This window comes from Mercenaria mercenaria, chromosome 2 (genome assembly GCF_021730395.1).
Source record: "Mercenaria mercenaria strain notata chromosome 2, MADL_Memer_1, whole genome shotgun sequence".
Classification (NCBI taxonomy): Eukaryota; Metazoa; Mollusca; class Bivalvia; order Venerida; family Veneridae; genus Mercenaria; species Mercenaria mercenaria.
The window spans coordinates 44,121,613-44,135,980 of NC_069362.1; the positions used below are offsets into that span (position 1 = coordinate 44,121,613).

At 35.7% G+C, this 14,368-nt stretch overlaps 1 protein-coding gene across 1 annotated transcript; it reads right to left on the reverse strand.

The window, feature by feature from the left end:
• Positions 1–219: 219 nt before the first annotated feature.
• Positions 220–7,581, reverse strand: LOC123563847 (dual oxidase maturation factor 1-like). Its single transcript, XM_053536448.1, has 11 exons — positions 7,518–7,581; positions 6,750–6,966; positions 6,036–6,093; positions 5,680–5,814; positions 4,983–5,075; positions 4,350–4,503; positions 3,437–3,651; positions 2,866–2,985; positions 1,677–1,957; positions 1,288–1,399; positions 220–768 (listed from the first exon to the last, which is right to left on the reverse strand). The coding sequence occupies exons 2-11, from the start codon at positions 6,942–6,944 to the stop codon at positions 746–748; spliced, it is 1,386 nt and encodes a 461-aa protein (XP_053392423.1). The 5' UTR covers positions 6,945–6,966; positions 7,518–7,581; the 3' UTR covers positions 220–745.
• Positions 7,582–14,368: the final 6,787 nt, after the last annotated feature.

Below are 14,368 nucleotides of genomic sequence, written 5' to 3' on the forward strand. Positions count from 1 at the left end.
AGTCTGGTCAGGATTCATGCTGTTCGCTGACGTTTTCTCTAATTACAATAGGCTTTGAAAGCGAACAGCATGGATCCTGACCAGACTGCGCGGATGTCCAGGCTGGTCTGGATCCATGCTGGTCGCAAATGCACTATGTTGGTTTTCTCAAGGTGCAGCTCATTTTATAATTTCCAGCAATAAGAAGCTAAATATAAATTACCACAACAAAGTATTATTTCAATTTCTTTTATTCTTTTAACATTTTATAACAATATACAATAACAAAACAGATCAAATATAAAGAATAAATAGTAACATTACATAATAGTAACAAAAATATTGCATTTCGATCAAAAATGACATCAATTTGATTACCATAGGTTTACATCATTAAAACACAATGTAAAGAAATGAAAAGAAAATTTACAACAGTAAAATATATTGCGGAAACAAACATTTATTGCATTTTGAACCACCTGGTGTTGCAGAGGTAGAGCAAAAACAGTAGCGGGTTTAGAACCAGTCAAATGTGGATTTTATCCACCACAGCTGTAAAATCCCTTTTGACTATGAAGTCGCAAATGATTGTCGTAAATTGTCACATTCAATCGTGAAACATCGGGTATTTCCGCATATTCCGTAAATAAACCATGGTGTTGCATAAAGGCCGAGGTAATCAATTCACCAGTTTAACGATTTGATTGTTACAAGCAGGCACTATGTACATGACTAGTATTTAGTTGACTAGATGCTTTGGCGGATTCTAATTTTTCCACCGCGGAAATTCTGAAAATATAACACATTATATAAAGATATATATTGTTACCGTTTTATATGAAAATTTTGAATCCATTTAAAATGATATGATTTTCCCATATGGGCGCTAATTTGTACAATAATACATATAACTTTATGTATTTTTCATCCCTGAAAAGCTGCATCCACTGCCCTTACTACTTAGTAATTTTTCACGGCAATCAGATGTGGAACAGACAACTCAAAAATTACAGTTCGTTCTAAATTTATAGGTAAACTCAATGCATATTTGCATTAATAAACAACACTAAGCATAAGTAGACAATGTTTTCAGACTAATCATATGTATTCATATTTACATACAGGCAAACCTGTATTAAGCAGCCTTGAATGACAGTGACACAATCCAGTAACTTAAGACAGGTAGTTTCAGGCAAGTTAAAATCAGATTTAAAAAAAAATACACGGGCTTCTTGAGGCAAGTGGTTGCGTAATACAGGTGACTGCTAAGGCAGGTTCATCTGTAATATCAAAGCGTGTATACCCTACCTGTTGGGCTCACTCTTGTTCTTCGAGTTCTAGCTGGTTTAGCGGATGGTACCCTGCGTCTCGCCTGAAATCTCTGAACAAAGCCACGTGACCCTGGTCGTTTAACAGGAGCCTTAAAAGGTAAAAATACATGTGCATATTAGAAAAAGCACCTATACAGTATTTTGTAATTACTAAAATACATTTATACTGTGTTGTAAAAGGATCCGAAAGAATAAAAACGGCTACAAATATCGGAGTCCGTGCCCTCAAAAATAGCTGCGAGATAGAATATTTTATCAGACTGTCACGTCCTACCAATTAAAAAAATGTAAGAAAAGTTGTGGGTACTTGACATTCGATCTTTTGATCATACGGTAAAATATTTGTGAAACTGAAGGTTAACTTACAGAACTAGGCTCTTCCCATTCGTCATCGGTAGGCTCAAGTTCACTGTCGGAAGAGCAGTCTGTCCAACTATTAGCCTCGTCCCCTAGCACATCATCCAGACGGCCCCTACCCATATCATAGTGGCGCACGTAACTGCCATTTTTAGGAGCGCCAGCAGGCCGGACATCTATTTTCCTTATAACTTTACCGTCTCGGTCAACTTCGACAATTTCCGTTAAATCGCTGTTATTAGTTGAGGTACTGGCGTTCGTGGCATCGCTATTTCTTGATAAAGATGAATCTAAAATATACAGTTAAATGACTGTAAGAAACCGACACGTTAAAACAGTATATAATGACTTAGAAAAATATCTTTCTTTCACCAGGCATTTATATGAAAGTGCAACACAGTGTTTTGTTATTTGATGGGAGCTACTCAAAACCTTGGAAATTTGAGTTCTATATTTGTACTTTATAATAAAATCTGTAAGAAGATTCTGCGGACGAAAGAAGCATGAGGGCAAAATCAAGCAAAATAATAGCAGGCTCGGTTTGACTGAGTCTGTTCATGAGAGGTAATGGAAAGTGCAACACCACTCACGCCCCCTTGCACCGGCTTAAGCGGAACTCATGTACAATGAACGGACTCCATGATCCAAATGGTCCAGAAAATATAACAACATTGAATCCAAGTACAGATGTTACATAACATGTACCTGTCACCAAAGATCTTCCGTAATTTCAAATGTAACACAGATACTAATTGTATTTTTTGAATTTTGTTTTGAGGTTTTCATAACTGACCCTGATTCTGATTTACTAAACCATAACATTAAACTCTCTCACGTGAAAGGTCGGTCATTGTAACCAGGTACCCACCCGGCTCTGAAATAATGCCTACTAGTAGATTAGTGACTAAAGTGTTTCTTAACCAATGCAGCTGAAAAAAAAATCACTGTATGGACTAAACTGCATTGACATAAAATTATAATGAACAAAAAGTGGAAAAAATGGGCCGCGCCATGAGAAAACCAACATAGTGCGTTTGCGACCAGCATGGATCCAGACCAGCGCAGGATCCATGCTGTTCGCTAACAGTTTCTCTAATTGCAATATGCTTTGCACAGGCTGGTCTGGATCCATGTAGGTCGCAAACGCACAATGTTGGTTTTCACATGGCGCGGCCCAAATTGTATAAGCTGATCTTACGTTCTGTCTGTAGAAGTTTCTCATCTTGCAGTATATCCATTCCAAAGAAGCTGGCAGTGGCTGCTGGCAACCTGAGATCTAATATTAGAACGACTAGACCGAACACAATACACATGATACCTGGAAGAAGAAAGAACAAATACATGTAGCTGAACATGTAACTTCATTTTTTCAAAGTGCTGAAAGGTTACAACGTTCAGTGATGATGATTATGAGAAGATAATATACAACTGTATAAAGGAAACATGAAATTGTTGTGTTTTTTTTTCTCAAATGGTAACGCGGTTGGTGTCCGCAACAAAGATGCTGATGATGATGAAGAATAAATGAAAGTTATACAAACTGGCCTACTATGGAAAGTGGTTTTTATACATGGATATTTCTACTTGAAAATTAACGTCTCTTGCGAGTCAAGTGGTTTTTGTTTACCTGTGACATAACCATCTTTAATAAATATCTGACAGCCGGTTTGTGTTCAATTACGGCAGTGTGCCTATCCATACAGCCGCACCGGATTATTAAAGCGATAATAAATGCACTAAATGGTTTCATGAAATCAAGGAATACTTACCGATAACAAGACAAAGCCAAAAAGCAGCACCATAGTGAATGACCAGAATATGTTCTGCAGAAAATGGAATTGACAGGTCCAGCGGGTTTCTGATATAGTGCTTGATAACACTGGAAGTGCACATACTTAACCCCGTAAGAATGATGAGGTAGGCGCCGTATCGTAGCAACATGAACAGCATAATATTTGCCAAAACCCAAAATGCCAAGGCAAGCCTGAATGAAAGAATACAGTCAATAAATAACAGTGTACCAGGTTGCAATATGTCAAATTTCAAAGAGTATGGTATACACCAAGTTTAGACCTCACTGACTGGGAGGGTAAGTTTGGTTTCTTTTTGGACACTAGCACGAGGGTTGATCGCAGTTTTCAAAGGAGTATATCTTACATGCATTTGAAAAGTCAGTGAGTTTCAAAGAGATTATGTGGTAATTAAAATGATATACCAATTGCTGATGTTGATTTGTTTATACATTCAAATACACTCAAAGGTATATTTTGCACTGTATTTAGGCTATAGATACAGAAATGATATCAAAAGATGAAATTTCAGAAAATCGATTTTTATTTTAAAATAATTTGTTTTTGCCCGCAGTTTTACGGAAGCTTGGGGTTGACGGAATCTTTCTCGGGTATACATTCTGATAGGAATCTAGTTTTGGGCTTCAAAACGGAGTTTTGAGTTCAGTTCCAAAACTCTAGCAACCGACTGCCTGTTTCCGAGTGACCAATGGCAGTGTTTTATTTTCACGATGAGCTATGTGACATTTTGACACATTAACGGGGTTACGTCCATTTCCCCAGCAAGATTTAAAACAATGACCGTCTGACACAAAACTGTAGCTATATACACACATGTTTTACTTCTTTATGATAAAAAAAGTTATATTACGAAATAATTTTGAAATATTACCATAAACACATATGAGCAAAGAGTCCAGCTTCCCGATAAAAACGCCCCCAGCGTATACCCTCCCCATCAAGGGTGAAGTACTCGGCTATCCATAAAATTGGTAGGGGCAGGCCACGGAACTGGGCAGCCCGGTATTCCTGGTTAAATTGACTAGCTGAAATATCAGAAAGTGGCAATGATTTACTAATTGTAAGTAACTAGAACTAGCGAGAGTTGAAGTTTTCAATGACTTCGTGGAAGTTATGTCTTATAACTTATATTTTACTAGTTATATAATTTTCTACGACATTTATGTCAATACTGTTTGCATGTTATACAAGTACTAGCGAGAGTTGAAGTTTTCTTGATTTCGTGCAAATTATATATTGTTCTGTAAAAGCAAAAACAAAACAACTTATCCACATGAAAGGAAATGACAGCAACATCTTTTTTAAATTATCCTTGGTGAAATGATTACTAAACAAAACTAAAACGTTCTGCGAGTTTAATATTATGTACTTTTATATTAAAGGAATAAGTCTGTCGTACAAAAACATTACCAACCATTTACATATAGATAAGGCAGGTGCAATGCACAGGGCATCATACATTTTCAGAACTGAATAAATATTAAGAAAGGTAAATTTATCATACCAAAAGGTCCAAATCCTATTCGTCCCTGTCTCCATGACCAGCTGAAATGTTCGTTATAATTGATTGTTTCATTCAACTGTTCCACTGGCTCTCCTGCAAAGTGTAAAATAGAATTGATAACAGAAATACGTATACATGTATGTACAACCCAACTTCGTTCTCCCGAGACGCGAAGCCATCTTTTTGCAGTACTGTTTACTGTTTTAAAAACAACTGAAACCCAACCAGTACCAAACATGGCAAAACAGGATACCTAAATGTTGACCGTGTTGTGGAAAGATGTATCGCAGACGCACTGCTTCGAATACAGGTCTATCAGCATTTTTATTATAATCAAAGTAATGCATGAGGGGATGCAAGTAAAAGACACAAGACATAACCGTTTTAAAACGGTATAAACAATAGGGACAGTGCTATTGAATGGTCAGTAACCTAGCTACGTAACGGGAACGGGGCAGGGGGCGGGTTTAAACGCGTTAATGGCTAGTTAACCTCACATTTACCCTATATTAAACTTTTTATACGAGGCACGGTAAATAAGATAATTTCCAGCTGAGCTTAGCGCAAAGCCACATTTTAACCTCTTTGATTATGTACGGATTTTGAATGATGAACTTCTATAATACAGTATTTACATAATTTATGCTGGTCCGAAACTGAAGATGCATTTGAGACAAGGAACATTAAAGAAGTCTACCTTTCAATGTTACATTGATTCCACGAAGACCAATATGGACGCCAACTTTAGCTTGAATGTCTTTTCCAGTACCCGCTTTGTACTTAGTTTCGGTTACAACTTCTGCCGTCTCCCACTCCGCACTGTAGTTGACAACTGTAAAAGTGAGGTAAACATCAATAGCATCATCATCTCAAGCTACTATCAAGCATACGCGACCAATCTGTGAGCAGTGAAAGATTAAAATTAATGTTATATCTTGAGATAAAATCAGAGACTGGATGCAAACTGGGAATTTTGTCGAACTTTGAAGACGAGTTGTGTCCAAGAAATACTTTTGTCCCTAAGTTCAAGTGTAACACTGATTATTTCTTTACCCAATATTGAAGTCCCGACGGATACACCAAGAACGATCCAAATCAAGGTGAACCATCTCTGAAAAGAAATACAACGTATTACTAGTATTTTATGACATGTAGTCGGCATGGAATTGTATATTGATCTAAATTAATAAAACCGATATTTATTTGTATACGTTCTCTTTTAAACACCTACCGGTAACGGTATGGCAGAATTTAAGTGCGACTTTTGTTCTCTACACTATGTACCTTTTATGCTTTTAATGATAAACAAGTTACTATTACTTATAGATAAAGAGCAACCATATACACCGACAAATAATCGTTTGAGGGGAGAGAAAATTGAATAACTTAAACATGTCAAAAATACTACAACCGTGAAGTACGGAGTATATCAGTGAAATATAACGAATACACAAACTGATATTAAAATAATCTATTAACTATGCATAGGAAAATTGAGTACTACAGTCAAATAGAAAAATATATTTAGTGGTTGGTAGGGCCAAATTTGGTAAAAACCACTGAAAAGGCATGAAATAAAGAAAATCTGTCTATTTTACATCTAAGATAGAACTGTTAGTTTTTTACTCAAAAGCAAGAGTTCTAAATTTTTCATTTTCGGCTACGCCACATGTAAAAATATGCCAAAACATTGTATATGGTGTTAGTCCTCGGAATGATATATCGATCTTACACTTTTTCAAAACAATTGTAGAGTATGATACTTACAGATTTTCCATGAATTCCAGGCAATATACTGAAAAATGCCACCGCTAAAATACATCCAGCAAAAATAAATCCAGATTCCAAAATATCGGCATGCCAAGGAGAGTGTACTTCGCCATAGTAGGTCGGAGCACCATTGTCTCTAAACGCACCATACAGTCCCGCCGGAACCGTACCTGACTGTTGGTCCATCGCCATGTTTTATTCTTTTCGTCAATTTCTGAAATAAAATGAAAAGGAAAATATTTATTTAAATCGTTGATTATCTTATAACATAAATAAATAAATAAATAAATAAATAAATAATGTCAGATTTCTTTTGAAATAGATAAATAAATAAAGTGATAAATTAAATAAATAAAAATAAATAAATAAATAATGTCAGATTTCTTTTGAAATAGATAAATAAATAAAGTTGATAAAATAAAAAAATAAATATCAAATGGATAAATTCGAAAACTAGAAAAAAATGGAAAGAGTGGTCGACTGAAATAGTTAAAAAATAAATGGATGAATTCATTAATTCATTCATTAAGCAAATGAACGTAAAGTGACTAATTAATATGATAATGATGATGATAATAATAATAATTGTCAGTATAATATTAAATAAATAAAAACCAAGAAATAAATATATCAAACAAATACATAATATAATGATACTGAACTATTTAATTATGCAGAGAACGAATTTAGTTAATTTTACAAATATAAAAATAAAGTAAGTAATAACTGTTATTAATGTAAATTCATGTAAGTAACTTAATTTACCTGGCAACTCTGATGCCTCCATCACTGCCACCGGCCAATTTATAGCTTCTATGGAGCCCATCCCCTAAAAGTAAAGTTTATAAGTATTTTCCTGGTCTGTATGTAATTACAAACGTCACACTCCCTACAGATTATACCCGTTAACGCTAAAAGAAAATAACGAATACAGATAATATCCAAAACGTTTCCTGATTGGCTGGTCCATAAGTGATTTATTACGGAATACTGGATTCCCAGTTCAAGCAGATGGGCTATGATAAATCTAGCTAAATTTAAATCTTAGAGATTATCATTCCACGAACTAAACTAAACTAAAATACGATTTAAATCATTATAACAGAAAAGGGACTTTTTAATGTCTCCTGAATGGCAACATTTTCTTTTGTTACAAACATAATGTGTTGTTAATCTATTGTTACTGCTCACAAATGAGACAAAAAAATAAAGTTCAAGACAAACGCAGAAAAATCCATGCTTTTTTTTGACGATTGTACTGTCTAATTCGCCATTTCTCAAAGTTTATCTCTCTTTTTTTCGTTTTAATAAGAGCCATGAATAAAATATAAATAATTGGGGTAGATCTAATAATACAATTTTTATTACATTTTTTGAAGATATCTGTAAAAATGTCAATTTTATGGCCAAAATATATTTGTTCTCAAAAGTTTTACCAAAAATTATACTGGGACTGAATACTATTAATGATCTTACATGCCTGCCTGTGTAAGACGGGTTTTTCCCTACCCGAGGGACAGTGTGGAATGGAAGACCGAGCGTTAGCGGGGTCCTGAGAGTTGGGAAATAAGATGTCCTTACAGTTTTTTAACAAACCCTCACGCTAATAACATTTTAGCGTCAAAGATGACTGAAATATCACCATGTTGGTATATCTGCAACTTACCAAAATATTTAAAAAAAACACTAGAAGTATGACCACCAGTTTCAGTTGTTCAAAATGATTTATAATATCAACATTTTCATCAAGGACATTTGGCGGAAGTCATTCAAAAGATGTGTTTCAGTGTGTGTAGGGTCGATACCGCAAACATTTTGTACAAATCAAAGAACGTCGTTTTTAACTATATTTATATAATATTCCATGTTAAAAATCACTCTTTAATAAAGAGTGATTTTTAACATGAATTATTATATCTACTTCCCTATAGAAGATCTTTGAATGAATATATATAATATTCATTTAAAGCTAATTAAAAAAGGATGCACGTTTAGGTGACGTGCATGGATGGCTCTCGTTTAAAGCACAGTGTCTATTAATACACATTTAAATTTATTCTCAATTAAACGATTCAGCCATTGATAAAGACGAATAACCTTTTTATCAGTTATTCCTTACATAAAAACTAACAGCAAATACGGTTAAACATAAGAATATGACAAAGGAATGTGAATAAATGCCCAGGATCATATTTCAGCTTAGTTGTAATGAACCCGGAAAAACAAGTTCGATTATAGATAATACATTTGTAATAACAATACTGTAACTTATGACAGTTTTCTAATTATGGATTAGAGCTGTCGAAAGATTTATTTTTCAACTTTCCTGTGAGATGGAGTGGGAGTGGGTTGTAAACTGATACTTTTGGATGAGACAGATAATCCAAAATGACCCTAACCTTTACCCTGCTAAATTTCTACAATGGACTGGTCTATCATTTAGTTTCGGCAGTACTATCTATTATTTAAAGGGGTGTTAACTGAAAATTTACTGACTGAACAGCGAACAGAGCAGACCATGATCATCCTCCACGGATTTTGGTCGGCACTGGTCGCAAATGCAGAATCACTTGCCGCCAGCAGGGTAAAGGTTAAAAGTTTTGGCATTGGCCTTCATCGTCACTAAATCCAAAAATCGTTTTATTTCACCAATACTAATCCCCTTGTTAGGTTTAAAGATAATGGGGGCAGTAGCCTAAGAAGAAAAACTTTAGCCATCACTTACAATATACGACCCCCAGTGACTTTGACCTTTGGGGCACCTGACCCTTAACCAAAAGATGCCTGCCCCTTATCAAGATAAAGTCCAGTGTGGAGTTTGATGACAACAGAAACAGTAGTTAGACAAATACGGTGAAACCCAGAAGAACGCAATAAAACTTGTATCTGAAAGCAACGCCGACGCCGACAGTGATTTCAATTCTTCGACTGTCTTTTTAAATATCATCGATGTATTGAAAATACATTCCGGAAATGTTGATATATCGGAATTTCCATAAATCGAGTGGGTTGATTCGTTTTCCTTGTCATTCCCATGTTCTAAAAGGGTATTTCATAAATGTTAAAACGAGAGAAATTTATTTTTAGAAAATAAACTCGTAATAAATCGAAAATATATGTGCTGTCCTGCAATATTTAAGAAGTCTTTTGATGTCAATCTTTGGGAATTTTTTCTTTCTTTACAAAGAAATTAACTTATTTGATAAATGCAGCTTAACAATGTGATTTTTTAAGGTGCACAGTCGAAAAAAGGATTGCATTATTCAATGTCTTTGATTTTTTAATGCATTGTTCCAATATCAGGCTAAATCTAACAATTATAACCTGAAGTAATGTGAACGTCATTAGCAATATACCATATTTTGCGTTAGCTGACTTATTGTATATAATCGATGAAGGAAGTCTAACCCGAGTACTTGTGGACATGTTTGTAAGCTAATACTAGTATATATGTATAAAGGATATAAATAGCTTTTACCTACTTCGCGAGCGTTTTTTCTCAAATAAATAAATGAAAGTTGAAACCGCAAACCCATTCCGTCACTCATTTCAGGTACGGGCGACATCCCGGGTAGAGCCACAGACGTTTTAAGTTGAACCCAAGAATCCATACGAGCACCATTTTCGGCACAAATGGCATCCTGGATAGAATTCGACCGCCGATTCCCACCATACATTATTTCAGACATGAGTGGCATCCAACTGCCTTGCCTAAAAGCCCAGATCCCCCCCCCCCCCCACCCGATCTCTATTTCAGGACAGAAAAGCAAACCCTGAATTCACATGAACATTTTTAAAATTTGCACCACGCGTTTAAATCACAGTCATAAAAAATCAGGAAGTTAAACATACATCGTATATTACACATTCCGTATATCTTTTCTCTTATCACTGAATGAATAGACAAACGTCATACTCGATAAATTCTTTGTTTTTAATCTGTCATTTATAAACTTTTCCAATAAGCGTTTCCTAATGATTAAGATATATGTCTTCCAATCCTGTTGGAAAAAAAGTCCTTCGGCTACAAAAACCAACTTCCTGTAAGACAATATTAAGACTCTCTGAGTAATAGCTCTGCGTACTAGAAATTGCTCAATCTTTTCATACCGCTTCAAACTAGCAATTATTTGTAAATCATTTAAGGGGTTCAAAAGATATGGGGCGGACATGAAATACCGCCAACCTAACTTTTGACCTCATCATATGAACTTAATTACACCATTGCCTGACGGGCAAATATTTGCGCCAAGTTATCTGAAGGTCCTTTAAAGCGGTAAAAAGATGCAGAGCAACACTATACTGCCTATTTGACCTTTGGCCGTATCGCACGACACTGACCTTGACCCGACATGTATGAAAGTTGAATGTGCACGTTGTCTTTATGCCATGTTATTTAAAAATCAAGGCGGTAAAAAGATACCGAATGGACACGATTTTGTGCAAAACGGACCGACTACTGGACCAAAAAAAAAAAAAAAAAAAAACAAAAAAAAACCTCTTTCCAAATCTTGGGGAAATATAATTATACGGAAGACATAATCGCACAGTGACTGGTCATTAAGGTAATGGATCCGTAATGAGAATCAGTCGGCAAATTACGTTTCCTCCTCACGCATTTTTTGTCATTCTTTTGTTGTTGTTTTTCTCTCTTTTTTTATCTGAAAATATACTTTCTACGTTGAGCTACGTCCGAAGAATGGCGAATTGCCACATGGGAATACGTAAACGCGCGGAAATTGCCGATTGGCATTACGGGTCGATTACCTTAAACCGATACATTTATAGCTCATATATGGCGACTTTCAAACCTTATAACGCACAGGCGGTCACCTTATAAGAACCATCAAGGTTTCGCAAGGCAGCTGAATTGCTTCCTCGCATGAAAGAAGGTTCGAACCAACAGCGTTGACGATTTTAAGAGACCGGACCCACTCAGCAACCTAGACCTCTGTACAAACAGTGATTAGATCTACCACTTCACTATGTATGTACATTGTGAATATAACTTTTTCCAAAAAAAATAAAATACACTTCATGCATTAGGCCTAGCAAAAATTTGTTTGTTTCCGGTAACATGCTAAAAAAAATAGGGTAGTTAGGTCGGTCGGTATTTTTTTTTTGGGGGGGGGGATTATTTTTTATTAAGTGGGACTTTTCGGAAATTATTTTTGTGTCAGAAAATGAATACAAAAAGCGGACTATGCCTTTAGGGCATCACTAATTGATTTCTAACATCACTGACCATCTTTAAAGCATAAAAAAGTGCAGTTTTGCAACTCTTTGTTAAAAAGTTGATAAAAAAACAACTCAAAGGCCATCAACGCCATAAAAACATTTAGGGTCGGGCCAAAAATTTTGGGTAGATCGGGATACCGGAAACAAACAATTTTTTATGCCTTAGATTACTCATCAAGCTATTAGCAGATTTCATTTAAAAGCATTCCGCAGATTTACGTAGCCACAATTGTAGATGATAAACTTGTGTATAAGTAAACAGATGAAAACATTCATTTTTCTCATCTAAGTGTATACATGTCATATACGACATTCTAGTTTTTGACGCGTGTCCCTTTGAACATTACTTGAGGCACTAAAGTTTTCATGTATCCGCATACATATACAATCCGATTTTTACAAGCCGGTGCTCATTTCCTCTCATGGACCGCTTGGCTGCGTTCTTTGTTTCCAAAGAATCTTTTTATACATTTTTATTACACATTAATTTCGTGTTCCATTACCGCCCAGTCCACTTAAGGCTTCTCAGGATGCCGAAAGCTAGAATCTCGGGGACTGAGTGTTTTGTTCACCATCAAGCACGGATCCAGGACCGGGCCGAGGGGCCCGTGCCCCCCACCCCAGTTGACTTAGAAGTGACCTATACTCATCAAAGATTCACCCTACTATTTAGGCAAAGGAATATTTTTTCTCAAAATTTCGACCCAGAAACGCACCAGAGACCACCATTTCATACTTGTATTTCAAATTTTCCAGATGAGGGGAGTACAACCACCAATAAATGCAACCCTGACTCCCCTAACATGGGAACTCTCCCCATGCAATACGTACCTTGCTATGCGCCTCGGCGGTGACGTCTTCGTTCAAGACTGGTGCCCCCCCCCCCCCACACACACACACTAAAAAAATTCTGGACCCGGCCCTGACCATAGTGATTGAATAATTACAAGAAGTCTGAACACGTCATTTTTGTTCCACCTCTGATTTATGTGGGGAAGGTGTCATTTTCTAAGGGAAGTAGGTAATAATGGAGGAGCAATAATTTGGTCAACTTAAATATGTATTTGTTAAAACAAAGGTAATGGGTCAGTCAAAAAGAAAAACCGTACATAAAGAAATAAAAAAGACTGTTTAAACGGAGGCGTTTTTAGACTTCCTCTAAAACGGTATTTTTTAAACTTTCGATCTAACAAGTCTAGACAACAACCAAAATATTACAAATTTTGTAGTTGGCAAGGCTGTGGCATTTCTTTCTTCTTTTTTTTTTGGAAGTGGAGTCTACATGATAATAATCAGGAAGCACTTTTACAACTACTTTTTTGTAATGAGTTTCAATTGGTCAGATCATTTTCCAAAAAACGTTAATTTATGCTTGATATGACAGCTCTTTTACAACAGTGTTTGTTTAGTTAACCAATTATAACAAAAATGTGCAGAAGATCTTTTGGCGCAAACATTGCTCAATATATTTATTTATGTAAACATATCGTTTTTCTAAATAAACTTTCATCTTTGTACAGTCTGATCATGAAAATGATTTTGCATTAACTTAACAACTTTTCAACACCCTACTGCGAAACTTTTCAGAAAAGAAAAATGCGCTTCTGCCACACGCGGATTTTAATCTATTAAAATTAATATAATGTTAAACCTCTTAGAAGCATGGCAGGCGGTACTTTTTCTTTCATTTTTACTGAATGCAGTCCTCGCTGAAGTCTTGGTTATATAATTCCGTATTTAGCTCAACTTTTCGAATAATAAGGATGTTTACTGTCCTCGCACTTGCGTCGGCGTTGCATTCAGGTTAAAAGTTTTATGGCAAGCTTCTTAATTTCACTTTATAGTCTTAACTACTGACCCTATTATCAGGAAACGTCACATAATCAAGAGTTGGACCCGGCAAGCGGCCAGTGGTCAGGTACCCAAAACATCAAGGCGATTAAGGCCCCATACTGTTATAAGGCAGGTTAAAGTTTTATGGTAAGCTTTTTAATTTCACATATTATTTTCTTAATTACTGTCCTTATAATCATTATACCTACCACAAGGTTAGGTGTAGGTAAGGGGCGTTAATCCTTTGTTTAAAAGTCAGGTAAAGGTCAATGCCACTTGGGTCAATTATTGTAATAGCGTTGATTAAAGTTTATGGTAAGCTTTTGAACTTCACTGATCTTCTGAACTACTACCCTTATATAATCATCAAACCTAACACGTAACTTGATCTTGGTAAGGGCAACTCTTCTCAATATCACATTTTCTAATGGCCGAGCGCACTGCCTTTCGACAGCTCTATCACGACAGCCTATCAACACAGCAGTTTAGTAATAATTTTCAAACACGAAGAGATTCTATGATAACATATAAAACAGAACACCGGA